This window comes from Coffea eugenioides, chromosome 5 (assembly GCF_003713205.1).
Source record: "Coffea eugenioides isolate CCC68of chromosome 5, Ceug_1.0, whole genome shotgun sequence".
Taxonomy (NCBI): Eukaryota; Viridiplantae; Streptophyta; class Magnoliopsida; order Gentianales; family Rubiaceae; genus Coffea; species Coffea eugenioides.
The window spans coordinates 49,999,985-50,025,203 of NC_040039.1; the positions used below are offsets into that span (position 1 = coordinate 49,999,985).

Sequence of the window (25,219 nt, forward strand, 5' to 3'; positions counted from 1 at the left end):
GAAGGGGTGGCCAATGCGTTTGTCCAGAAATAATCAGTCGGACTCTGCTGCTGCTCCAAACGTGATGCCTTTGTAGATGAGAGACGAACGCGTGGTGGATTAAAGTTGTCAAATGCGCCTTTGATAATCAAGGGCTTCTGATTTTGAAGGCGTGGGCTTAAGACGGCAGTAAACAACTGAAGGCGCTATAAAGGTAGGATTCTATTTATTGTGATTTTGAAGTCCTTTTTAATAGAAGGGATGAATTTAGAAACTTTCCCTGTGGCTTATTATCACTCGTTAACATCCCTGCCCTCCCTTACTTCTTTTTTTCCTTTTTGCTTTATTGTTTAATTTTTTACAAATTATGAGTATATGAACAGAAGGTTGAAAATATAAAAGCAAAAAGCATGAAGGTGTAAGTTTGGTGAGCAAAATATAGCACCCACAATCATAAGTAGCAAGTACTAACAAAAATTCCAATCGGTTTATGTTAAAAGTTTACTTGAGTTGTTTTCAAGTTACCAAAAAAAAAATGTTTTGCTTATAGTGAGGTGTTTTGGGTGACTTTAAGAAGTTTCATAAATGGTTTTAATTTTTTTCAAGTGATAATTTCACAAACCTCCCTGAGGTTTTTGACAATTATAGAGAGCATCCCTCAAGTTTTAAAAATTATATGTACCTCATTTACTTTTATTGTTTAGTAACAATATAGGTCAAATAAGATAAATTTTCTCACAATATACAAAATTGCCTTTTTGTACAAGACAAAAAACGAAAAATATAGTATATTCAATCATTTTCTTACACATTTTGCACAAATCAACAAATCTAATTCCTAACAACCATCCAAGTATAAATTTTAAAACTAAATAGTCATCCAAAAGATTCCAAATTATACATACAGTATCAATATTTACCACACAAGAAAAAGAAAAAACCACACACAAACCCTATTGACAACCAATTTTATATCCTAAAATTAAATATCAATGTTTAAATACATTTTCAATGCAAGCTAATGTGGCCTAGAACTACCATTATAAACCTTCTATGTTCTTAAAAATATTAATATCTAAAAAATAAAGAATAAATTTCACCTCCATAATAAAATCATATTAAAAAAATTTATAATCCATTGAAAGAAATTCTTATGTAATTATTAATATTTTATAAAAGCTAGATGATACTTCTGAATAGGGATGTACGCGAGTCAAGCTACTCGTGAGTAACTTGATCAACGGCTTGGCTTGAACTCGGGTTGACTGAGTTCGAGCCGAGTCTCGAGCTACTCGATTGTCATTCGAGTCGAGTTTCGAGCCAAAATTTTGAAGCTCGTGGCTTGTCGAGCTACTCGTCGAGTCGGAGTATTTAAATAATATATTTATGATTTAAATAATATATATATTATAATTATAAAATGAACGTTATGGGTATAAGTTATACAGAATTTATAATATACTTTTCTTTATAATAAAATTTAATAATAGTAAAAAAGTAATAACATAATTGTAAAAATACCTAAAAAGAAAAAAAAGTCTAAAAAAGGGAAGAAAAGGCTTTCTTCTCTGTCTGTTCGAAGAAAGTTGAGAAGAAATTCACTTTCTGTTCGAAGTACATCCCTACCAACCACTGACTCTGAGTGATTTAGATCTAAACCCTATCTCCGTTACTCTCAGTCTCTCGTTCGTCGCCGACGCCGTTGCTTGCCGCATCTGTCAGACTCCATCGCCATCTCTACAGAGTGAGCTCGCCGCATCTGGTTACTGGTATGTCTGCCTCTGCTCTAATGTAGTATGATTGATTACCGCATCTGGTTACTCCAATCATATTGAGATGCCCCCTGACAAATATTATGCGCTCTGAGTTTGTTAAAGTTGGTGTCTTGGTAATTTTCGCCGCAGCTCTTATGGTATCCTTTGCAATTATGAGCCACTGGAATTGGGACCCTGATTCATGCATCTGTAATTGTTGTCGGTTGTTTACATTTAATTGGGTAAGAAACCCCTACGTATTTCTAGCAGATGTTTTGATTTGTCATGAGACGACAAATTGGCCTGGGTACTCTTAGACCATTATTCTTTACTTTCAATTCTAGAATCATAGGCATGAGAACTTCTTGTCTGGGTTGATCAGTTGATTAGCAACTTGCCAAGCTCTTCTAGTTGACCCAACTGGCTGAAAAACCAATTCTGCTTTCTCCATGTCGACTGATGGAACAGAATAGCTGCTCTGTTTTGTTTTCTGGGGATTTAAAAGTTTGTTGTCTACTTCTTCAAAAGAGCCGTGTCTTATAACCAAAATCTTGGGTATAGATGCAACCCAGACAATGAATCCTTAACATTTTTTTAGCTACAAAAATTGTATGTACAAACAGTGGAGTTACCTTTTCTTTATCAATTGGCATTTAGGATACTGCTATAAATTGTTTATGCCTTGTTTCAGAGCTGTGAAAAATGGTTAACGTCTCTAGTCAAATGCACTACAGAGCAACAAAATTTAATTGTGGTGACCAATTTTTCTCATTTGTTCTTTCTGTCTCATTTAAAACGTGGCTGTCCCTGTCTTCTACATACTGCTTAATTGATGTCTCGTTCAATTGTTTTTTTAATCTCAACTAGACAAATTATAATCCAAAAGAAAAAACAAATTGTGCTGTAGTTCTTAGTTCTTGAAATTCATGTAGCTTGTTGTGCTGTAGTTTTACGTAGGTGCACGAATTGATATACGGAGTTATATGGTTATGAGGTGGAGCTTAAAATGTACTTATTTATGTTCTGTACTGGTCCTCTTTCTTTTGTCTGTTCTGTGTAAAGTTCATAGTCAAAGTAAAAAAAAAATGGCACTTTACTGTCATCGACTTAGAGGCTGATAAGCTTTTTACATGCTTTTTTGGTGTCAGCATAGGTGATACAGCTATAGTGTATAAGGTCATCTTTGCTGGGCTGTCTGCTTTCTGCTTCATGCCAGCATTTCACTCTTCAAAGCTATTCTTTGTTCTGTTAGTCGAGTCAGGTTAGTGACAAGAGTTTTCAACTTCATTCTTCTATATCTTTTTCAAACACTTGTAATTCTGCTGGACTATGGTCCATTTCTGAACCAGGAATATATTTTTCTGACATGTTCTTGTTTAAAGCAGCTTTCTTTAGTTAGTAATTAGTGATATTTGTGGGGAAAAGGAATTTCTGGATAGATCTTGGCATTGGTTTCTTGAATTGAGCTTGTGGTAGTTGGGATATTGTGGCTGTTTGAGATAATTGTTTGTCTCTCAATTTGGTGGCTCAGCTCATGTTTTGCTGAGTTTTGGAATTTTGTGGGGAATTTTGGTTAGTTTGGGTACTTTCGCAGGGTGTTAAAGATGCTAACTGTGGGAGGTAGAATGTGGATACTTGTATTTGTATCGATGAATACATGGATTTTATGCCTCATTTACTCCAACTGATAGCTACTTGCTTGCTTGTGGATCTTCCCAAAACGTCACCTTGATTATATGCCTCATTTTTTGATCGAGTCGAGTCAAAAAGCTTGATTAGACTCGACTTGATAAGGCTTGACTAAAGGTTGAGCCTAATCGAGTCGAGTCTCGAGCTTAAAGGGAGTTCTTCGAGTCAAGCTTCGAGTATCGATTTTTTGGACTCGGTCGAGCTCGAGCCTAGATATATATGAGTCGAGTTGAGCTCGAGTATAGCAATACTCGAGCTTGACTTGGTTCGATTACATCCCTACTTCTGAAGCCGCTTCTCTTCTATTTCTTGTTCTCGGGCCTCTCTCACCATTGGTGAGCTTTACATTCTTCTCTTTCCCTACCCTGTCCACTCTCCACATCTTGAAGCTTCACTTTCACTCCCAGTTCTCTTCGCCTCTTCTTCTCCCATGTAGAAATCTCAAACATCGTTGTTGTTGATAATTGTGATTTGAGAAGACAAGTTTAGACTAAAACTGGTATGTGTTGAGTATTTTGGATTTGAGAAGACAAATTTAGATTACAATTGGTGACACTAGGACAAGGGAAAACAATTCTAGCTGTTTATTCTGCCATCTTTTTTTTGGGTTGAATTTTGAAGCTGTGAGGCTAGAGTCGCTAGACACAGGCAAATCTCGCTTTTATATATATATATATATATATATATATATAAATATTATATTTTTTAACACAATTGGTCGACTGGATCAGGACTAGCCAGAGTTCATCAAGTTAACTCCGATTCTAGCATCTCCGAGTAAAAGTAGCCCGGAATGGGGGGCTGAGTCGCAGTGACAACTTGGCCGAAGTTAAAATCCTGATCAGAAACCAATCAGTAGCATTATTGTTCAATGAAAACAGCTTTAGTACCGTAGATTTTTCATTTTTCCTTTTTCATTTTTTCTGTTTTGACCACTCCCCTAGTCTTTTCTATTTTTCATGATTTGCCTCTAGTTGTTTGTTTTAAAAGTTTTCATTAAGTTTCGAACTGAAAAATGTTAATTGTCTAGCTTAATAATCTTCTTGTTTAGTTGAGTTGTAATTGGCTTTAATTGGTTCCCTTTTCGGTACAGAACTCATGCAAGATAGCGATGGATGTCTTGCAAAAAAGCAGTGAAAGAATCCCTTTGAGTCAGAGGCCTGAATATGCCGATGTGAAGCCTGTCCCCCAGGATGACGGTCCAAATCCCATTGTCCCTATCTCCTATACTGATGAATTTAGAGAGACAATGGACTATTTTAGAGCAATATATGTAGCCGATGAGCAGTCTCATCGAGCTCTTCAACTCACCACAGAAGCCATCAAACTTAACCCTGGAAATTACACTGTTAGTTCTTGTTTTGTGTTGATGCATGCTTATATGTTTAGTACCCTCTATAGAGAAATTGGAGTAAGAAATTTTTGAAGTAAGAACCTATTGTTTTTGCTGTTTAGGGAATTTTGCAGTAAATATTTTATGATAAACAACACAGAAGAGTCTAAATTTTGACCTTTTTCTGCTATTTTAAATTCTCACAACAAGACCCTTTTTGTTAAAGTGATTTTTTGAATAATCATGACATGCATGTTGGCTATCTTGTTCATGAGTTCTTGATGTTATTAGATGGGCCCTTTAGGCTCTTGAAGCTTCGGAAAAAAGAAGAAAATATGGAGGGGAATTAGTTTGTGAAGAATTATGTGTATTAGGCATTTATTTTGCGTGTCTGTTGATTTAGGTATGGCAATTTAGGCGGCTAGTACTCGAGGCGCTTAATGCTGACATGAACAAGGAATTGGACTTTTCGGATGGCATTGTGGAAGGAAACTCTAAGAATTATCAGATATGGTATAGCTACATTTTTCTTCTGCATTTGGACCCTTATGTAGATAATTGCAGTTTTGTTGTTTATTGTACCTGGTGCAATTGATCAAGGACAAAGTCTAGGTGTCTGCAGACTGAATTGGTGAGGTGATCCTTTTGACAAATAGTTTTCTTGTTTTATCTGCATGTCCTCTTATTTTCTCCTCTCCTCTTAAGCTTTTAACAATCATATTTGTGTGGAAGCTTTGTTTCGTTTAACTTCTGGGGTTTGCTTGAATTCTGTTTGTTGCTAAGGAACTTTTTCTATGCTGGGACATTGTTCATTTCCAAATCTAAAAATACTTTATACATAACGGGAAAAAAAGGATTATCTTTGTACTAGTAGTATTTGGAAAGTTATCAGCACCCTTTGCAATACCTATATCATGTCAATTCGTATCATGTCAGTTATAGTTCTTTGGTTGGTAAAATAAAGTGTCATAATAACATGCATAGTTGAATGGAATATAATCTGACATGTAGTTCAAACATACAAGAGTAAGCTACTAAATTTGAACATAGAACTATTGGCTTTGGGATATTATCACATGGGCAAGCTATTTTGATATTGAATTTTGCTTAATTGAATGGGAGGCCCCTATGGAGTCGGTGAGGGTTTAAAATCATAACCTGACATGTAATTTCAAAAAAAGACCAATGTCCATCTGGGAACCAGCGAAAGCTGGATTGGATTTTGCTTGCTTGAAAAAAAAAAAGAATGGGTTTTTTTTTATTCTTTTAATACATACATTTGGCACAAGCATGCATTCAAAACTTTCCTTTTTATGTTGTTTCATCCAGTTCTATTGTTGGTTAGTTTCAAATCATTCTGTTTTTAGGGACTTGAAACTAATTAGAAAAATGACTTTCCAGGCACCATAGGCGTTGGGTTGCTGAAAATTTGGGAACTGATGCTTCAACTAGGGAGCTTGAGTTCACAAAGAAAATTCTTTCTAAGGATGCAAAACATTATCATGCCTGGTCTCATAGACAGGTAATTTTTGATTTAGTATTATTCTTTATTCTGTTCCATTCTTTGAGGTGCAAGAGTTCTCAATTGCCTTAAATGACAATCACCATGTTTGCTCTGGTAAAGGAGGTGTAAAGGGACTTTTGTTTGGTATGTGTACATGAAGAGACTGAATATCTAAATCTCTTGTGCAGTGGGTCCTTCAGGCACTTGGCGGATGGAAAGATGAGCTAGCCTATTGTGAACTACTCCTCAAAGATGACATTTTCAATAATTCTGCTTGGAATCAGGTAAAGAATGATGCTTTGGTTTGGATTAGATCCTAAATGTCATGATGTCTATCTCCAAACGTCATCGGTAAATAGGCCTCTTTTATGTTTTGGTCTACCAGTATACATTGAGTAATACAAGATGGTGTTGGCTTGAAAATAAAAATTACCAGCTGGTCCTTATCCTTTTTGCAAGTTAAAAAATTGGTAAATAAGGTACAAGATCAAGAAAACCAATTTATGCAAGTCCGTGAAGCCAGTTACTGTAGAAAAATCAAAGAGAGCCATGACTCTCTAGCCAGTCTTGACATCACTTTAAATATTCCTCCAGTTTAGATATATATTTTGCTCCTGTTTTCTCCATAAAACCTCCACTTGTGCTAGATGCCTAGAACAGCCCCAAAGCCACTCCAAATCCTCTCCTCTTTTCTAATCGTCTTAGGTGGACTATCTAGAGTTTTCTTTTTTGTGTCAGCATTGTTATTAGTAAAATCTCGCATTTCATCTCACATGATGACTCATTCTGCAACTTCGTGACCAACTTCGTGTAAAACCTTCATTGTTTTAATGTAAAACTAATTTAAATTTCCAAGTTCATGACCAGATGTTCTTGAAAATTCTTGAAAACAGGGAAAGAAAAATGCTGACTAATCTGATTAACAACGTTAATGTTTTCGACCCAATTTGTGCTAGATTGAATATTCGAAATCTTTTCCTAGTTGAACTGATTAAATCTTAGGTATTTCCAGGTAAACCAAACTAATTAGTTAGAAGCTTATCAACTCAAACCCTCTGACCTTATGCAACACAATTGTATTGTGCTTATATGCCTATTTTGATATCTTGTTCACAAAATCATCTGTTATTTGTTCTGTACTGATAGATAAATATGTAAAGTATTCAATGTGTGTCGGTGAACGTATAAAACGTGAGATTTAAAATTCAGCTTTTTATGGATCTAATGTCAAAACTTTACTGGTACCATCATCCCAAATGCTAGCAGATAGTTAATTGTGTGATTCCAACTTGCGTCATATAATCATCTGATATGCTATGAGGAGGTCATGTTTTAGTTGTCCTTGCATGATCTCTTGTCACAGTGTTGTACCTTTGTAGATTTCTACATCTGAGAAATCCCATGTTGAATTATTGGTTGCAGAGATATTTTGTTGTAACAAGATCTCCTCTCCTTGGAGGCCTGGGGGCAATGAGGGAGTCAGAAGTAACTTGTACAGTTAATGCAATTATGGAGCATCCTGAAAATGAAAGTCCTTGGAGGTACCTTCGAGGCTTATACAGAAATGATACACAGGCTCTAGTTAAAGACCCTCAAGTAGCGTCAGTTTGCTTAAAGATTTTGACTGCCAAAAACAATTACGTGCACGCCCTCAGCATGCTTTTGGACCTTCTCTGCCATGGTTTCCAGCCTAGCCTGGAGATAAGAAATGCTGTCTATGGTCTTTCTGACTCGGGTGCCCAAGGTTCTGATTTGGTGAAAGTGGTCTGTTCTATCCTAGAACTTGTAGATCCAATGAGAGCAAACTATTGGAAGTGGCGGAGGAACATGGCGCCTGCTCAAGCAGCTCAATGCTTGAAAGATGATGGATTGACTGGTTTGAGTTTATAAAGGTGCCCATAGATCTTTCGTCTTATCTTACCTTATTTCTCTACTCGTCGGTATTATCAGAGGAGAGAGATCCTGCATAGAAAAGAACTTCTTATGTGGAAAGTCCTTGTGTTGCTCTTGACACCGCCATATTGAACTATCCTTTTGTTGCAACACCACCATATTGAACTACCCACTGTAGCTGAACCTCTAATTTACTCGATTTGAGTACCGGATAAAGGATGCAATCGAAACATATAAGCTCTGCAACTTGGTGTCTTCTGTCTTTCTATTTTCACGATATTGACTTGTTTTTGTTTTTTTTTTTTTTCATAATGTAGCATCCTCCTCCATAAGATTTGCAGAAAATGAGTTTTATGACAATGGGATGCTCCCCACCTATTCCATTCTCGCCCCTTTTGGGCTCTAGACCGCAAGTTTCTAGTAACTATAGGCGTTTCAATGTCACTACTGACAAGCATTCTAGGAGAAATTAAACTAGTGATGGACTTTGTCGGTTTATATTCCTGTATCACTTGTTTGCAAGTAACCTTGTCAGTTTGTCTCAGTGGTTCACTAGTGTTGGAGATGAATTTGTTCAAAGCTCAAATTCATGTAGCAGGTGTCAATTAAAACTTCAAAATTCCGTAGAAGAGATTAGGAAAAGTGAAGACATGGATTCTAACTGCTGAAGAGCTCGAAATGAAGGTGTGAATGGAAACCATACATCGCATTACGATTAGCTAAATCTCCTCCGCTTATGATTTACAGACTCGAGATTCACTAAATTTGATCTTCTTTAATACAGTCTTTAGTTCTTTCACATCAAATCCTTCCATATTAATCCAAACATAAGAATATATCCATCCTTCAAATTCTCTGAGGAAAATCCAGAGGCCTACTTGTTATTTTTGCAGTGAGCCTCAAATAAGCAAACTACCTCAGCTGAAATATTTTGGAATTGAAATGGCAGAACAAACATTGATTATTTTTATCGAAATTGAATTACCTGAGGTGTGGCCTCTGTTTCGTCGACTTCTTCCATTATCCTATAGGCTGAATTTGTCGTTACAGGGAAAAACAGAGAAAGAGCGCGAAAAACTGAAATTTAAAATTGATTCTGTGTTTTAGGCTTCAACTTATGACAGGAAGGGGTGGCCAATGCGTTTGTCCCGAAATAATCAGTCGGACTTTGCTGCTGCTCCAAGCGTGATGCCTTTGTAGAGAAGAGAGGAAGGCGTGGTGGATTAAAGTTGTCAAATACGCCTTCCATAATCAAGGGCTTCTGATTTTGAAGGCGTGGGCTTAAGACGGCAGTAAACAACTGAAGGCGCTATAAAGGGAGGATTCTATTTAGGGAAAATTGCAGAAACCTCCCCTGAAACTACTGACAGTTGCACTGAGCTCCCCTCTAAGTTCTGAAATGGCAGATAGCACCCCTCAACAGGAACATTAAGTTGCAAAATCAGTCCAGGCAGCTTCAATTCCCATTAAAAAATTAGCTGTACAAGTGAGATAAAAAATTTGTTCCAAATTTGCCCTGATGTTGGTTGACAAGTAGTATTAACAAGAGAGGGGCTTTTTCATTAAGCACAAGGAAGTTCAGGGGGTATAAATGCAACAACATGCTTCCAGATGATGACCTGCAACAACTTCATTTGCTGAGAAACCAACGGCTACTTAACGGCTAATTGATGTAACTAAGGCACTAGCTTATAAACGATGGTCAGTAGCAAAATGAATACCAGAATCTGGACTCATGTATGCAGCAGCAATTTTCCAGCTCAAAACACAGCTTGCTTGATACTCAGTTTGGCAGTTTCAAGTCATATTGCAGAAATCAGAAAATGGCTTCTTCCAGCCACAGGAGAACATCATGGAACTCTCCTACATCCTTCACAATACAAAACAAATATTGCTGGTGCAATAGAAAGGCAACATTGAAGATTTCTGAGTCTGAAAACAACCCCAACAAATTATACTTTTTTGGGTAAACAACAAAAAAGCCCCCTGTGGTTAGGCAATCATACATAAAAACCCCTTGTGATTTCATATCATACCAGTCGATACCCCGTGGTTTGAATTAACCTGAAAAGTGGACGGAAATCGTCAAATATTCGGCGTGTGTCTTAAACGAACTGCAAAGGCGCGTGCATATGCGAAAAACAGATTTCCACCACAAACTTTCACCTGATATGCCTATTTTAGCCTTCACTCTTTAATAATAAGAGACCAGCTTCCGTTTCTTCTGAGTCTTCATTCAATCTGTTTCCAGATTATTCAGTAACTACTGTAGACACCAAATTTTTAGTGTATTTTTATTTACTGTTATTTTTATTTTTCATGCTAGTTTTTATTTACTTTTAGTCTTTTATTTTTGTTTTAAGTCATTTTAGCATAGAATTTATTTTTAAAAAAAAAAGGGGGAAACCCGCAAGCGGGTTTCAGGCTATTTAACAAATTACTTAAAAAAAAAAAAATTTTTTTACATGCAAGCTGCGTTGAGTTGCACATGCCCATCGGAGGGCCCTAGGATGCCCAGCAAACCTCCCCTCTCATCCTCACCCTTCAGGTGAGGGTTTGAGAGTATGTGTTTGATATAAATAGAACAGAAAAGCAGCTTTTAGTCATTTTACATAAGGGGAAACCCGCAAGCGGGTTTCAGGCAGGCTATTTAACAAATTAAGAAGTTAATTAACTAATTAGATAATTAGTTAAGCATCTAAAGTTAATTAGTTATTTATGTCAACAGATAATTAGTTAATTAATTAATTAGATTATTAGTTATTTAGTTATTTAGTTAAACTATGCATAAATAGTTAATTTAGTGTAAACTACAATTATCAAAATGACAAATGTTTTACTAGGTTTAAGTCATCACATTCTTTGGTAAAATTAAATTTTAGTGAGGGTATTTTAGTAAATTGACAATGAAGAATGTATTAAATTGTGTCAGTCTTTTTTTAGGGAGGTGATTGCTATTTTAAACTTCATAGGGGAGGTCAATGCTATTACCATAAAACTCAGGGGAGGTTTCTGCAATTATCCCTTCTATTTATTGTGATTTTGAATTCCTTTTTAAGAGAAGGGATGAATTTAGAAACTTTCCCTGTGGTTAATTATCACTCGTTAACATCCCTGCCCTCCCTTACTTCTTTTTTTTTTTTTTGCTTTATTGTTTAACTGTATACAAATTATGAGTATATGAATAGAAGGTTGAAAATATAAAAGCAAGAAGCATGAAGGCGTAAGTTTGATGAGCAAAATATAGCACCCACAATCATAAGTAGCAAGTACTATCAAAAATACCAATCAGTTTATGTTTAAAAATTTACATGAGTTGTTTTCAGGTTACCAATAAAAATGTTTTACTTAGTGAATAGAGGTGTTTTAGTTGACTTGAAGGAGTTTCATAAATGGTTTTAAATTTTTTTAAATTTCCTAGTTTTCTATTTTCAAATTGACTTACTCTAAGATTTTTTTTTTAAAAGGATACAATATTTAAAACTATACTTGAAGACTTATTTGAGGTGTTTTCAAGGGTATTTTTATTGAAAAGTATTTCGAGTGATATTTACAACCTTTATATACTATATTAATTTTATAATTATTATTGTTCACTCAGATGACACGAGGGTTTTGTAACAACGTCAACAACTTGCAATTTATCATTAAAGTTAAGGAATTAAATTGATTTTTTATGACAATTAAGCCATTAAGAGACCATAAAAGCTTCAATATCAAAATGAAATAATCTTCTTTCCCAAAATTAATTTTTAAATCTTATATTAGGAATTGGGGTGACAAAATTATAAAAGTTAAAAGTTAGAGAATAGCTAGTTTGGATGTTTAGGTTAGAAAAGAAAAGATGGGAAATGTTAAGTTATGAAAGAAAATAATAGAATCAAAAGGAAGATATGAGATTTTAACTTTGTTTGAGACTTTTAAAAGGAAATATAGTGATTTTGGATATATATGTCAATAAAATTTCATTCAATAGTTTTGTGAGGATAAAATGGGCAATTTGAAAAAGTTTTGTAAGCTTCCATCAGTTTTCTGTCAGCTGCAAACTATAGGTCCTTAAACGTAATAATGGCTCAATTTGAGCAATAGTCAGTTAGCTCAATAGATTAGCAAAACGGTGCAGTTTTGGTCTTACTTAAGTACCAGTAATACGATGCCGTTCCAATTAATGAGGTCATTAGGTAGTTAAGTCGATTGTTAGCTATCTGACAAATCTGTTAGAGTTGGTTATATAAGTGGGACTCACGTGTAAGGAATACGATCATTGATCACATTTCCTTTCCTCTTGCATTCTTGCCTTCTTCCTCTCTCTCCCTCTCTCCTGCTCTCCCTCCTCTGATTCTTCCCCAATTCCTCTAATTCTTCTGATTTCTTCTTTTTAATCCAATTTCAATCCTAACAATTCCAGAAATTAACCTCGAGTCCGTGACATTTTCATTCACTTTCGGCCTGCTTTTGGTCAAAAAAATTGCACTGTAGTAGAGTTGGCAATTTGTCCCAAGTCCCAATGGGCTACCCATGCCCAAAGGAACTTTGGGCGGGATGGGTATTATAATTTGGTATTGGGTTTAAGTTGGGACACATCCCAACTATACCCATTAATGAATGGGAAAGGATGGGAAATACTTGGGTACCCACTGGGCTCAAATGGCAAGGGCTCCGTTTGGATTAGCTGTTTTTTGTAGGTGTTTTTGAAATATTTTATTGTAGCAGTGTATATGAAAAATTTTTACTATAAAATTTTTTTGAAATATTTGATATATTAATATGGATGGGATGTTTTTTGAGTTATTGTATATTACTGTAACATTGTATTTGAAAAACTTATTTTTTGAAAAAAAAGTCAATCCAAACGGAATCTTAGATTCAAAAATTATCTTTAACAATTTTTATAGTTATACCAGCGAATATAATCTAGTAGTCTTCCTAGTCATTATCCACAAGAATTTCCAGCATTTCAGTTAGTTTAGACCTGTCATCCTTGGACAATGATAAGGATAAATATTCAACATCCTAAGGACCTTGGCCATCTTGATATATGTTGGAATATGGTTGTATATCTATCTTTTCCTTTATTTGTTAATCCAATTTTTGGTGGGAATCTTGAGTATAAAGCACTTGCATGTTTATTTAATAAAACTAAAAGAAATTTAATAAATCAAAAATATTAAAATTATATAAAAATAAAAAATGAATTAAAGGAAAAAAATATGTAGAAAATGGATTTGGGTATTGGGCGGGATCAATCTAAACCCATCCCAAAATGATCCCGCCCAAGTTAGTCCCAAAACACATATGGGTAAGGTTGAGCCCAAACCCATATGACTCGGTTCCATCTCAAACCCAAGCAAATCCCGCCCATCCCGCCCATTTTGCCACCTCTACACTGTAGTAGCGCGTGGCATCTTTCAAAATCCGTTCGTTTGGTTTCTTTTCAGTCTCACTTGAAATTCCCAAACGTAGGAAAATCCATCTCTCTCTTCCTTTCTTTTTGATTCTGTTGGAATCTCAACTCCCAAATTAGCCATTAAAGTGATTTTTGTAACATTTGGTCCTTAGGGAAATGCTTATATATTGTGGCCTACTGGAGGTTATTGTACTCATAGGGTACAGAAAACACCTATTTCACATTTTCACCCACTTCTCGTTGGACAAAAGGAAAGAGAAAAGTGGTCATGACCTCCTCTCTAATTGTATGGGACAAATCTATGTGTAGCTTTAATGCTGTCTAGTACTAATTTCTTTTTCTTCTTCTTCTTTAAATGTAATATGATTTGGAGGTTTTGAATTCGGAATCTCTCACTTATACTCTCTCTTATCGTATCACCAAATTCATTCATTCCCTTTGATACTAATTTCAGTTGGTAGTAAGCAGATAGACTCCAAGGCGGACAACACTACTCAAGCATCATGAAAAAAGATTAATAAAAATCAGGAAATAGAAAAATGCTCAACTAAATTGGTGTAACGTAGTGGCAAATGGCAATATTCCTCCAAGCTCCCCAAATCCATTTCCCCTAATAGCCATCATCCTTTTTAAAAAAAAAAAGGTCATATCACTAATGCCCATCGCCCTATAAGGCTCAAAAAAGGCCTTTTTCCTGCAATGTATTGAGGTAGTTTCAATTTGTATTAAAAGTACGAACAAACCAATGGAAATGTGACACATTTCCAAGTGTTGAAAACAACGCTGTTTTGACCCATGAGATGGGCTTTCCCAGTTGAAGGCAATATAACGCACAGGCAATCTGACAATCAAAAGCAGTCTAAAACGTAAAACTAGGCATGGCAACTGGGCGGGGGATCCGGACCAAAAAATTCCTCCCGCCTCCGGCCCATCCCCTGTCTATGTTCCCCCCACTCCCGTCCCGCCCCGTCTTTTCTACAGGGTGCTTGCAGGTGATAATTTTTTTTTTTTTGTAAAAGTTTTTATTTAATAGAGCAAAATTAAATTCAAAAAAAAAGAATAAAATACGAACCTGAAAAAAGTGGAAAAAATAAAAATGAAACATGAAAAGTGTTGAAATAAAACACCAAAAAAATTAAGAAACTCAATTGGATTGTATAGATAACATTTGGGAATACTCATAAAATGTTTAACATATTTGTGTCAAATATCAATTAGAAATTTAGAGAGAAATGAAACAAAAATTATGTTTAGTTATCAAATATTCTAAATTTATTATTATTATATTATATAATCTATTGCATTTATGTATATTAATAAATTAAAGTGAGGGATGGGTAGGAGATGGGGCACAAGTATCGTCCCCGCCCCCCCCCCCCACCCTATTTAAAATAGGGGGAGAAAAAATTCCCCCCGTCCCGCCCCATTCCCACAGGACGGGTACCCGCTTCCATTGTCATCCGAATGTAAAACGTTTCATGTAATCGTTGGATCACTTATTAAAGTAATCAAAAGGGTAAATGAAGAAGAATATTGTTAATTTTCTTTGAAAAAAAATTAATTCTCTTTACAGGTAACTCATTATGGGTCCCATGCTGAAATTGTTCATTTTTTTAAGCTGACATATTTGAAGTTGAAAAATCTAAACGATAGCGAGAGAACAATTTTTAGTCCCACCCTCAACCTTTTTGGTTTCATCATAATAGTCCAGCTCTCTACCTTTTTTACTTTGCTATTGCAGTAAATGTTTTCTGGTTTCCTTCTTTTTCTTTTCTAATGTTTACACAATTTAACGTATTTTATATTAATCGACTGCACAAGGAGAAGACAACTTTAGTTTTTAGTACTTTAGGGACTAAAACGTGTAAAACAAAATTAGATGGAATTATATGAGAATTTAAAAGTAGTTTGGAGACTAATTAAAAATTAGAACTCCATGAGAATTATCTAATTAAAAGGAAATACATTAAATAGGTTTCATTGTTTCTTAAATTAGAATGATGAAATTGATGGGAAGGTTATTAATATACTCAAAGAATTAAAAAAAGAAAAATATTAAATTAACTGAAAGATATAGGGAACTTAAAAGCTTTAGTAAAAGAAAATTTGTGACAACGTAATAATGCAAAGTAAAAGTAAAATTTTGCAAATATTGATATATTTACATAAGTTATATAAGTTGAAAATTGGAAATCGGTGTATTGCCTAAAATTAAAACCGTAAAATTTAGAGAGTTTAGGTTTAAATTCTCATTTTCCTCATAGCATTTTAAATTTTATTCCTTCCATGTTAATAAAAAAATAAAATGTTGGAAATTGGGAAAAGTTGCAACAGAAAGTAAAAGGTAAACTTTGACAAATATTTAGGCATTTATAAAGTTAAACAAATGTAACAGTTACGTGGACCAAGAAGCCAAAGCACAACTTTTCTTGTTGGAAATTGGGAAAAGTTGCAACAGAAAGTATAAAGTAAACTTTGACAAATATTTTGGCGTTTATAAAGTTAAAAAAATTTAAGTGATGCGTGGACCAAGAAGCCGAAGCATAACTTTTCTTTAAAAAGAAAATGTAAAGTATTCAAACGTTAAATAAATAAAAATGGTAACCACAGGTAATATTAGATTCATTGATATATCTCATTCTTTCTCCCTCTTTTTTTTTTTTTTTTTTTGTATAAATGGGAGGGTTCAAACTGAAATTTCTGACTTATATTGTCTCTCTTAAACCACCCAATTCATTCATCTTCCTCTTTTTTTTTTTTAAGACGCAGTATTAGATTCATTGATAAATTACACACATACAGACACACACACACACACTCTCTCTCTCTTTTTCTCTTTATATAAGTGAGATGGCTCGAGTGTAAGATCTCTCGCTTATATTTTCTCATTCGAACCACCCAACCCATTCATCCAATTTTTTAAGAGGATCAATAGTGATTTTTCACTTATTCCTTTAATTAAAATTTATAATATGAGCATCTTACTCATGACATGTAGTATACGGCACTTTACTAGAATTAGTAGAATGAGTATAATTAACCAGGCCTGCAACCAGAAAAAACGATGGGATCGGATTTGTAATAGAAAAAACGGTGGACAAGATCATGACAGACTAGCTAAACGAGTAAATGTAGAGTCAACTTTTCAAGTTGAGGTAACCGCACGTTTGGAGGCAAATGACTCGTGCAAGGAGTTTTGGCGATGCATCCCTATGTATAAAAACCAAGGATGGCAATTATATATGTATATAATTAAATATATAATATTTAATTTAATTATTTATAAACTTATGATAATGATATTATTAGTTATATGTATTATATAATGTATATTAGTATATGTAATATAATTGATATTATCAATTATATTAATAATTATATATGTCTACTAATAGAAATTATTAATTAGTTATACTAAATTTACTAATACATTTATATTAAATCTCTAATTACACTTAATACAATAACATTTTTCTCAAAAAAAAAGCACAAATATAATAATAAATTAGTGATTGTATTTGTGCCAAAAGTGAAAACTTGACTACTTTAGTTGTATTTATTTTATCATGTTAGATTGTATTCAAATAACTTTTGTTTGATTGTTTTTATAAGTTTCAATTGTGAAATTACAATGAATAATAATTTGATGATGTGTTGATATTTTAGTACTTGATTATTTACTAAAATTTAACTATAATAAATTTTTATTAGCCCCACAGGACACTCAGGGGGAAGTGGGGGGCGGGGGCGGGGGGTGGGGAACGGGGCGGAGCTAGGGGTAATTTGTAGGAAGCAAGGCGGGGTAAAAACAGATTGTATCAGTCTATTAAATCATTTGCAAAGCTCAAAATTAGAGACCTCTTCTTTGGAAATTAGATCGGAACTTCCGGACATTATTGTCTTGGCTCAGAATTTTAATCCGGTCATGTTTGTCAAAGTGGATAGGACTGTGATAATGGGAGCTCATGAGTTAGCTAATTTAGCTAGAGGGGATGACTTTGCATGTAATGACTTTTTCAATTGTAATATGATCTAATGGAAATGATATTTATGTTTGGTTCAAAATAAAAAAAAGAAAGAAAGAAAGAATCAGGAGTAAAGTTCAATGGAAGCTAATGATTAATTTGTTCACGAGTTAATTTTCCTTCAATTAGTTTCAGTGCTTGTTTTGCACTTGGTATTTTAATTCTATAAAATCTATTATTGTAATTCTTTTGTACAAGTGCTCTTCGTTTAATTTTAATTTCTTTAAGATAACGATGCCTGTGTATTTATGCATACATGAGTAGAAGGAACAACATGAATTGCATACCTAAGTGCAAGTATGTGTGTATATATAGAGAGACATACACATCCATGACAAAAAATCATGAAATGGAAATAATTAAAAGAAAAGGAAAAAAATTAACATTGTAAAAGGAATGGAATGGAATGGAAAGAAAATAAAATTAACCCAATATGACTTTCTTGAACCCGTACAGCTGATTTTAATACAATCGTAATGAAAATCGCATCAATGCACCACAGATGAACTGCTTCAAAATTTCTCTCAAATATTGATTATGCGATCTGGTTCTCTCTCCTCTTGATTACGGAAAATCTCAAGAGCCGAGTTCTTTCATCAATCAGGTAAATTTACCGTCTTCAAGAAACCTTACCGTCTTTCATTGTACTGTCCTGCTGCAATCAAGTCCTGCTGCAATCCCCTAATTTTCCATGTAAAATGAGCAGAAGTCCAAATCTATTTCCTTATTGGAAGAAGCCCTAAAGGGAACATGACTTGGTCGTGGTCATGGACCCTATACAAAAGACCGACATCGTTTTCACTATAGCACAGAGAGAGAAACACTAGTCTAGAATTGAACATGGTGGAGGTAATAAAAAATAGACCAATCCGCCATTGTCCACCCTGTCCGAGTCTATACCCTTGTTTTGTTTTCTTTCATGGCAAAAAAATGGAAAACCAAACCTTTTATTGCCTGTCTTAGCCCAATACTAAATACGTTAGATCAATTCCTGAGTTAAAGAACAAAAGATTTTGGTTGTCATCCCACGGGTGGTTAGTGTTATCGAAGAAAACTCAGTTTCATCTTTGGAATCCCAAGACTTTGGAGTCAATTTATCTCCCTCCTTTGCAATTGCAACCTAAACAATGTCTGACAAATATCCTATTAACATCATCCCCAACAAATCCTGATAGCACTCTCCTGCTATTTTGTGTTGATCCTCAATGCATCATGTTCTGCTGCATCAAAGACCAAACGTGGTTTAAAAGAAGCTGCTGTAAAGATATCAAGAGTATAGGTGAGACCGACTTTAGTTGGGATAATTTTTGTTTGCCAATTGTCTGTAATGGTAGAATATATGCTACTATTGCTTGCAAAGGTAAGCTGGTAGAGATTGAGATTATGAAACAAAGCCTTGATATAAGACCTCTTGAATGTTATCTACCTTTTGTTCAATCCATGTGCAATCAACTAAAAACATACTTGGTGGAATTCGATGGGGATGTCTTCGTGATAAATTTTGAGTTACACTGCAGGGAAGTAATTCAAATTAAGACTGATGGATTAGACATGCCTTTGACCTTAATGAATTATAATTTTTCCAATTGCTTTTTTGCTTTTACCATGAATTTTCAAATGTACTTTTTTTTTTGCTGCCCATGTAGAAGAAGTCATGGCAGCAAGCATCAAAGGCATCCACAAGTATAAAGGAAAATGGCAGTATCTTTGTATGAATCACAAACAATGCATGACTCAGTCGGTGCATGAACACAACCAGAAAGTCCATAGCCTCTTTTGTGTATGTGTGTGTGTGTGTTTTTTTTTATTTTGGTAAGTATTGATATTGTATATACAAGTTGAAATATTTTGGATATCTACTTGTCACAGACTACTTAAATTCCTATGAGCCAACACGCCGTATGACAATCGTTAAAGATTTGAGTATATGAACGGTTTGCTCATTCAACCTTAAGTCTAAGTGCGTAAAGAATGTGCATAAACTAAAATAGTGAGTAAAGAAAGAAAACATTGGCAGCTAAAGGAAATTTGTATTACTCTTATGAACACTTGCACAAGATTGTTTACAAATGAGGAAGTTTGATCTATTTATAGGCAAGTTAAGAAAGTTATACAAGTCTCTAGAGAATTTTACACTGAATTCTCTCTTTAGAACTTTGTGTTATTCTTGATTTTGATGATCACAAAACACTTTGAAATGTTTATCTAATTCTCTTCAAATATAAGTGTTTTGCTTTTTAGAGAATTAGGTATAAAGGTGTCAAGGAAAGAAAATCAACTAAAAGAAGAAGCAAAAACAGGGCACTCATGTCGGACGTCCGAAAGGATGAAGAACATCAAGAAGGAAACTCTGTCGGACGCTCGTGAGGAAGCATCGGACGTTCGGGAGGATCGGACGCACGCTTCGGACGCACATCGATCGTGTTGGACATCCGAAAAATTTCGCAAAGTTTTGATAACTCTCTGACGACGTTCGAACGCAGAAGCTGTCGGACAATAAAATCCCATCGGACGTCCGAACGACAACTTGGCTGATTTTCGGACGATGGGATCAGACGATGATTAAGCTGTCGGACGTCCGACAGCCCCAACGGCTAGCTGACTCTTCATCTGTCTTCTATCCGTTGGAAGCATTAATGAAGCCTATTTTTTGTCCCCTTTAAATACAAACGATTCTGAACCAGGAAAGAACGAGAAGCACACTTCATTTACAAGATTTCAAGAGATATTTTAGCTAGAAAATAGTCTCCTAAGCAAGATTTGTTCTCCAAGTAGTGTGAAGTTCTTGTAAGCACTTCTCTTGTGTTTGAATTTTTCAATAGTGTAGCTTTGTTAAGAGTTATCTGAGTGATAGTAAAACTTCCTAGTTTAACTAAGTGAGGCTTGGGGCAAGGAGAAAGTGATCCCTCCATTGTACATTGAGTTGATTATCTTTCATCAAAGAGAAGGTGCTCATCTTTGTGATTGGTCTTCAAGTTTGAGGAAAGCTTGGTAGACAATCGGTTTGATACTCTATCTTATTCCTTTTGTTTAATAAAATTATCATTGCTTATATACACTCTTATTTCTGATCAACATTGCTCTCTTCTTTAAATTTACTTGGCTGATCACTACTAGAAAAGAAGGTAAATTTTAATTAAAGAAAAAGTGCATAAACTCAATAAAGTATTTTTAATCAACCTAATTCACCCCCCTCTTAGGTTGTCTTTGGACCTTACACTTTGTATACAAAACAACTCTTATGTACAAAACTCTATATCATTTCATAAAACTCTTGAACAATTTATAGCGTTTCGAAAACCTCTAGGACTTGCTAAATATTTCTAAAACTTATACTTAGATGGTTGTTAGATATTTGGCTTTGTTGATTTATGCAAAATATGGAAGAAAATGATTGACTATACTATATTTTTTTATTTCTTAGTTTTGTACAAAAGGGCAATTTAGGATTTTTGAAAGAAAATTGAAGTTCTTAAGCCTATATTGTTTCTAAACAATAAAAGTAAAGAAGGTATACATAATTTTTAAAACCTGAGGGGAGCTCTTTGTAATTGTGTGAAATCTCAGGAGACGATTGTCAAATTATCTCTTAAAATTAAGTTGCTGTAAAGATATCAAGTATAAATGAGACCGACTATAGTTGGGATCATTTTTGTTTGCCAATTGTCAGTGATGGTAGAATATATGCTACTACCTCTTCAAAGGTATCTGGTAGAGATTGAGATTATGAAACAAAGTCTTAATATAAGACCTCTTGAATGTTATCTACCTCTTGTTCAATCCATGTGCAATCAACTAAAAACATACTTGGTGGAATCTGATGGGGATGTCTTCGTGATAAATTTTGAGTTACACTGCAGGAAAGTAATGAATATTGTTGTTTTTAAATTCGACTTCCCAACTATGATATGGAACAGAGTGGAAAGCTGCCCAGATAGAGCTTTTTTCTTGGGCAATAGCGAACCAATCTCATGCCGGACTATGACAACTGATTTAGATCGAATAGGAAATCAGGTTTACTTTACACATTATCAAGACAAGTCCCTATACTCCTACCACATTGAAGACAAAACTATCTCAATATCTTCACCTTGTCTAGATCTGCCGACACCCTGGAGCATACCAATTTGGGTGTTTCCTGACCCTGAGAGGACCGAGCATTATCATCAACCAGCCAGAGATCAAAAAAAAGGAGAAAAGCACATATTATCTCTATGGCTGATGCTTTCAAGCACAATTGAAGGAGTTGAATGTTTGGTGGATCCTGACTCGGTGTTGAGCACAAGTACTACATAAGAATGCCTCAGGTAATTGAAGAAGCAATGATATGTTATTCCAAATATGGTTGGTTATTAATGTCCAGAGACAAGAGTTGGAAGCTATACAATCCTCTAACCAAGTCTATTATATGTTTGCCTGATTTTCGTCCACGCGGTCAAACCTATTACTTCTCGTCTTTGCCTAATTCCTTGGATTGTATAGTTGTAGCAATTTCTTTCTTTCCTGAAGCTATCTCCCTGACTCGTCCTGGGATGAGTGAATGGATTGAAATTTCTGCCTATGACGGTTTAAGATATATTTGTATTTGTTTTTGTTTGGTGATTTTCTGGATCAAAAATTTCTTTTAATTGCTATTTGCAAATCTTAAATCCTAAATTCTTGTTAATTAATTTGTAGTTTAAATATACATTTTTTTTGCCTGTGCAGACGTCATGGCAGCAAACACCGACAAGAATAAAGGAAAGGGGTCGTATCGCTGCAGCAGTCACGAACAATGCAAGATAAGCTTTCTGTCTCTCCAGTTGCTCTACGAACACAACACCAGAGTCTATAGTCTCTCTTTTAAAACTGTTAAAAAGACAGACCTATGCACCCAACAAATCATTGAAAAAAAATAAGTTAAAATTGGCAAAACACACCTAAAAATTCAGCTACTTGTGGATGGAACTGATGTATATTTTGATGCCCCAAGTGGAGCACCTGGTCAAGCAAGCACTTTCCAGCCCAAAATGAAAAATAAAAAATCAGCTCAGATGGCTCAAGACAACAATAAAGGCAAACGCAAACAACAGAACAATGCAAAAGCCAGCAAGCAGAAGCCTAAGGAAACAGCCAAAGGGGAAGGTAACATCAAATAGGAATGGCAAGACCTCACAGACCCATTGACTTCATCATTTGCCAAAGCTAAAATGTATAAAGCTATGTTTCTACTGCTTAACTACTAAGTGCATAAGCAATCTAGACGTACAAACTGAACAACATGCATCTAAAGCAAGCACAGTTGTGCAAATTTAGCCCAGACAACAATGCATGAATATTTTCAATGATTATGTCTAGCTTTTCTCAAGCATTTGATGAATAGTTACTGTTTGTGTGTGATACAAGACATGTAGAGCATCACAAAACTAGAATCAATAAAAGAATATAAACAGCAGATAGAACTACTTGCAACTTGAGATGATAATTGAGAATTTCATTTGGCTGGTTATGCCTCCATCCTAAACGCTCATATGATTAGGAAGAAGTCGCCTCCTCTGGAAGAGCTGATAGTGCACCTACTGATGAGTTCCCAAAACAAATTTTCTTTTTTTTGAGAAATATTAGGGGTTTGTTGATGCCATACAAATAGCCAACAATCTGAGTTTGCAAGTTAGAATTGCATATGAAATTCTTCAAAGCTTTTTTTTTTTTTGGACATAATGCAAATGTAATCAGTTTTAGACAGAAGCATAGACAACAAAATACCAACTCTTAACACTTGTATACTTCAAGTGGGGAACAAATAACAGCCTTCATATCCTTAAAATTTACATATATGCGATCCACTTGGGATAAAGATTCAATTCATCTACAAGTACACTTGTGGTAACTGTGGTCAACTGACTTGCTTCATTAGCCTAAATACAAATTAATTGGAACAATCCCATAACAGCATGCAGTTGATCACCTTTCATGCAACTATTAAATAACTGAATAGACACAACCTAATTACTGTCAGATACAAACATAACCAAAACATCACCTGGTCTCTATCTCTACAGTTTGAGATCGATGTTGAGAAGGCAGAGTCATGTCAGATCCAAAGATTACAGAACAAATCTCCGACTGTGTAAGGGTTCAGAAATTGACGTTCTTCTTCTTGGCATAATACTGCAATATGGGATCTCTAGAAGCAACTTCAACTAGTAGAACAGACCGAACCTTAATTTGATTCAAAGAAAAACTCCATCAACAAAAACCCCATCACAGAGACAAAAAAGTTTGACTTTCATTTTCTACTATTATTCATGTTATCTTTTTAGAGATTGGGTTGTCTTTTTTTTATTAAAGGAAATATTTTAGTTAATTTCATCTTCATCTAGTAATGACCAGTAAAAGAAAGCAAAATATGATGTGGTTCAATGACAATTAACTTCTCAGGCAACAATAACATCCTTGCCTTCCAACTGTCCATATGAAGTGTGCACAAGATCGGAATCAATTGGAAAAAGCCATCTAGAAGGAAACCATTTTTAAGCCAATCATCATAGATGTTGACGAAAACAATTTTTGGTTCTGCAGCTTTTAGTATTAGTTATCAAATTTCTCAAACTTCAAGGATGCGCGAACGATAGCTGAAGCCCACTTCCATTAAATACAATATTTAAGAAAATCCAGTAGGTGAACCTCCAAGACATCCTACATTTCCTTCTAAGGCTCAAATATTAGCTTCAGCTGTTCTTTCAACTGGTAAAGAATGTATCAAAGCAGCTACTTCCTTAGTGTTTTTTTCAATTGGCCAGTTGCCCTACACATTTGTGCCAGCCCAAATACTTGCATGCATAAATCAGAAAAAGGCAAACATCAAATTGATGCATGAAGATCAAAGGGATAATATGTTATGCCAGGAAACAAACCTTGAAAAAAAGCCTTGTTATACACATTGGAAATGAAGATAGTCAACAGGACAGAGCGAAAGAAAAACCTAAAAGTTCGTTTGCTTTAGAGAAATCACAGTACCCAAATGTGTGAATATGCATATCGATTGCGTGCTAGGATTTCATTAGTATACAAAATAACGTCTAGAATGACTTATTGCATCTAGATTTTCAATTTGTCCAAATCAATTATTATATCACGTCGTAAGAACGGATTGAGCATCACAAAGAAGACTCGCACGAGTGCATGAACACGACCATAAGCCAACTACTTCAATGCCAAAATTACCAAGACAACTAGAATAAGCCAACTAATTCAAAGTCAAAAATTACCAAGGCAACTAGAATAAGCCAACTACCTGAAACAAAAATTACCTCACCCACGCAAGGATAAGCATCGACAAAGCATAACAAACTAGCAGTATGTATGAAAACAGCAGAAATATATAGGCAAATAGCAAAATAGCCATGACCAAAGCCATAAAAGAAAGATCTTTGGTTGCCAACACAGGCACAAAACAAAAACATTCAGGATATCAAAGTGTTTCCATCTAAAAAACTAATTTTAGAAACAATAAAAATGTACCAAAAAATAGATTCAGTTGTAGATTACAATTGAAAGGCTTCAAATTAACGACCCCTTTTTCCCCTAGAATCAGTAATCCAATCACGGAAAAAGATAGAAAAATTTAATCTTTACAAAGAACAAAGAGAAAAG

General features: G+C 34.8%; 1 protein-coding gene across 3 annotated transcripts; it reads left to right on the top strand.

Moving 5' to 3' along the window:
- Window positions 1–1,548: 1,548 nt before the first annotated feature.
- On the top strand, window positions 1,549–8,555 carry LOC113770733 (protein farnesyltransferase/geranylgeranyltransferase type-1 subunit alpha-like). 3 transcript variants are annotated; one of them, XM_027315299.1, is made up of 7 exons: window positions 1,549–1,748; window positions 2,882–2,994; window positions 4,516–4,770; window positions 5,159–5,268; window positions 6,157–6,277; window positions 6,448–6,543; window positions 7,682–8,555. In XM_027315299.1, the coding sequence occupies exons 3-7, from the start codon at window positions 4,534–4,536 to the stop codon at window positions 8,147–8,149; spliced, it is 1,032 nt and encodes a 343-aa protein (XP_027171100.1). In that variant the 5' UTR covers window positions 1,549–1,748; window positions 2,882–2,994; window positions 4,516–4,533; the 3' UTR covers window positions 8,150–8,555. The 3 variants fall into 3 exon arrangements, with proteins under 3 accessions (XP_027171100.1, XP_027171101.1, XP_027171102.1); XM_027315300.1 differs by having other exon boundaries at window positions 2,887–2,994; XM_027315301.1 differs by lacking the exon at window positions 2,882–2,994.
- The last annotated feature ends 16,664 nt before the right edge of the window (window positions 8,556–25,219 follow it).

Coding starts and splice junctions, on each gene's coding strand:
- LOC113770733 (XM_027315299.1), top strand. CDS start 4,534: ATGGATGTCTTGCAAAAAAGCAGTGAAAGAATCCCTTTGAGTCAGAGG. Junction 4,771..5,158: donor TTAACCCTGGAAATTACACT/GTTAGTTCTTGT, acceptor CTGTTGATTTAG/GTATGGCAATTTAGGCGGCT. Junction 6,278..6,447: donor ATGCCTGGTCTCATAGACAG/GTAATTTTTGAT, acceptor TCTCTTGTGCAG/TGGGTCCTTCAGGCACTTGG.